A 1,555-nucleotide genomic window follows, 5' to 3' on the forward strand; every position below is an offset into this window, starting at 1 on the left:
ATGAAGCCAAAACTGGCTGTTCATTGGGTGATCATCGCTCTACAGATAGCAGATGTTCTTGCAACGGAAAGCGTCACCCTAAGTGATTGGCAGAAGCATGCAGGTGTCGACGCAAAACTAGGTCCGGATGGCTGGCAATCATCTCCTAGCTATGATGCAGAACGCGATACAGACAAATGTCCGATTAAAAGAGGACAACACGGAGACAAGTGTCTGTATGATTATGCGCAAGTGCCACCTCCAGGAGATAAAGAATGGAACAACCCACCAGACCTTAACATCATTAATATGCAACGCGATTCTCTGCTTTGTGATGCACCAGTCAAATGCTACCAATATTTAGATTTCACATATTTCCAGGCCTTTTTGGACATGCCTCAGAACTGTACTATACAGCATTTCACCGTCGATTTTGATGGTATGGATGATGGATCGCGAGTTGAAGTCAACGGTGTCGTAGATCCAGATAGCTACGTTTACTTGAATGAAAAAGGCACTGCTAATCTAAAGCAACTAATTGTACCCGGTCAGAAGAATCGAATTGTTATTTCACAAGGGGATGACTGCTGTAAATTCAATAATCTCAAAAGCGCAGTTGTCACGTTAAAGTCGAGCTGTGAAACAATGAATTGCACAAGTGTGCCAGATATCTGTAACGATTTTCCGACCTGGATCAAACGTCCCCACTTCGATACAATTGTCTGTTCGGGAGGATCATGCAATGTGAAAACTTGCTGTATGCCAGCAACGTCATGCAGGGAAGAGAACGTTGCCGTCAATTGTGCCCCGGATTTCGAGAACAGTTATAAATGTGATCCCGATGAGACTTCTCCCAATTCATGCGCAAGCGTTTGCTGTATACCTGTGCCGTCGGTCTCTCCGACGCCTTCTACAACTGGCAGTCCATCACACTCCGCATCTGCAAGTCAGTCTCTATTAGGGAGTCCATCCCCAACTATATCAGAAAGTTCAAATCCGTCAGCTTCCCCATCAATGTTGCAGACACCTTCACACTCCGGCACGCCATCGTCGTCCATGAAACCATCACCTTCTTCTTCACCCATCAATTCCGTGGAACAGTCTCCTTCCACAACACCAAAAATTTCGAAGATCCCTAGTTCCTCCGCTGAACATTCTCAGACGAAAACGCCGTCCAGCACAATGGAACCTACCACGTCAACAACACCGTCCAGCACAATAGAACCTTTTCCATCGAGGACACCGTCCAGCACAATGGAACCTTCGCCATCCAGAACACCATCCAGCACAATGGAACCTTCTCCATCCAGAACAACGTCCAGTACTATGGAACCTTCGCCATCGAGAACACCGTCCAGCACAATGGAACCTTCCACGTCAACAACACCGTCCAGCACAATAGAACCTTTTCCATTGAGGACACCGTCCAGCACAATAGAACCTTCTCCATCGAGCACACCGTCCAGAACTATGGAACCTTCGTCATCCAGAACACCATCCAGCACAATGGAACCTTCTCCATCCAGAACACCGTCCAGCACTATGGAACTTTCGCCATCGAGAACACCGTCCAGCA

At 47.3% G+C, this 1,555-nt stretch overlaps 1 protein-coding gene across 1 annotated transcript; it reads left to right on the forward strand.

The window, feature by feature from the left end:
* SARC_11709 (hypothetical protein) lies at positions 1–1,547 on the forward strand (the record flags this gene model as incomplete). The annotated part of the gene is made up of 2 exons (XM_014294200.1): positions 1–1,117; positions 1,141–1,547. Coding segments are annotated over 2 exons (1,524 nt in total), but the record flags the coding sequence as incomplete, so codon positions are not given.
* Positions 1,548–1,555: the final 8 nt, after the last annotated feature.

Source organism: Sphaeroforma arctica, assembly GCF_001186125.1.
Source record: "Sphaeroforma arctica JP610 unplaced genomic scaffold supercont1.1834, whole genome shotgun sequence".
NCBI lineage: Eukaryota > Ichthyosporea > Ichthyophonida > Sphaeroforma > Sphaeroforma arctica.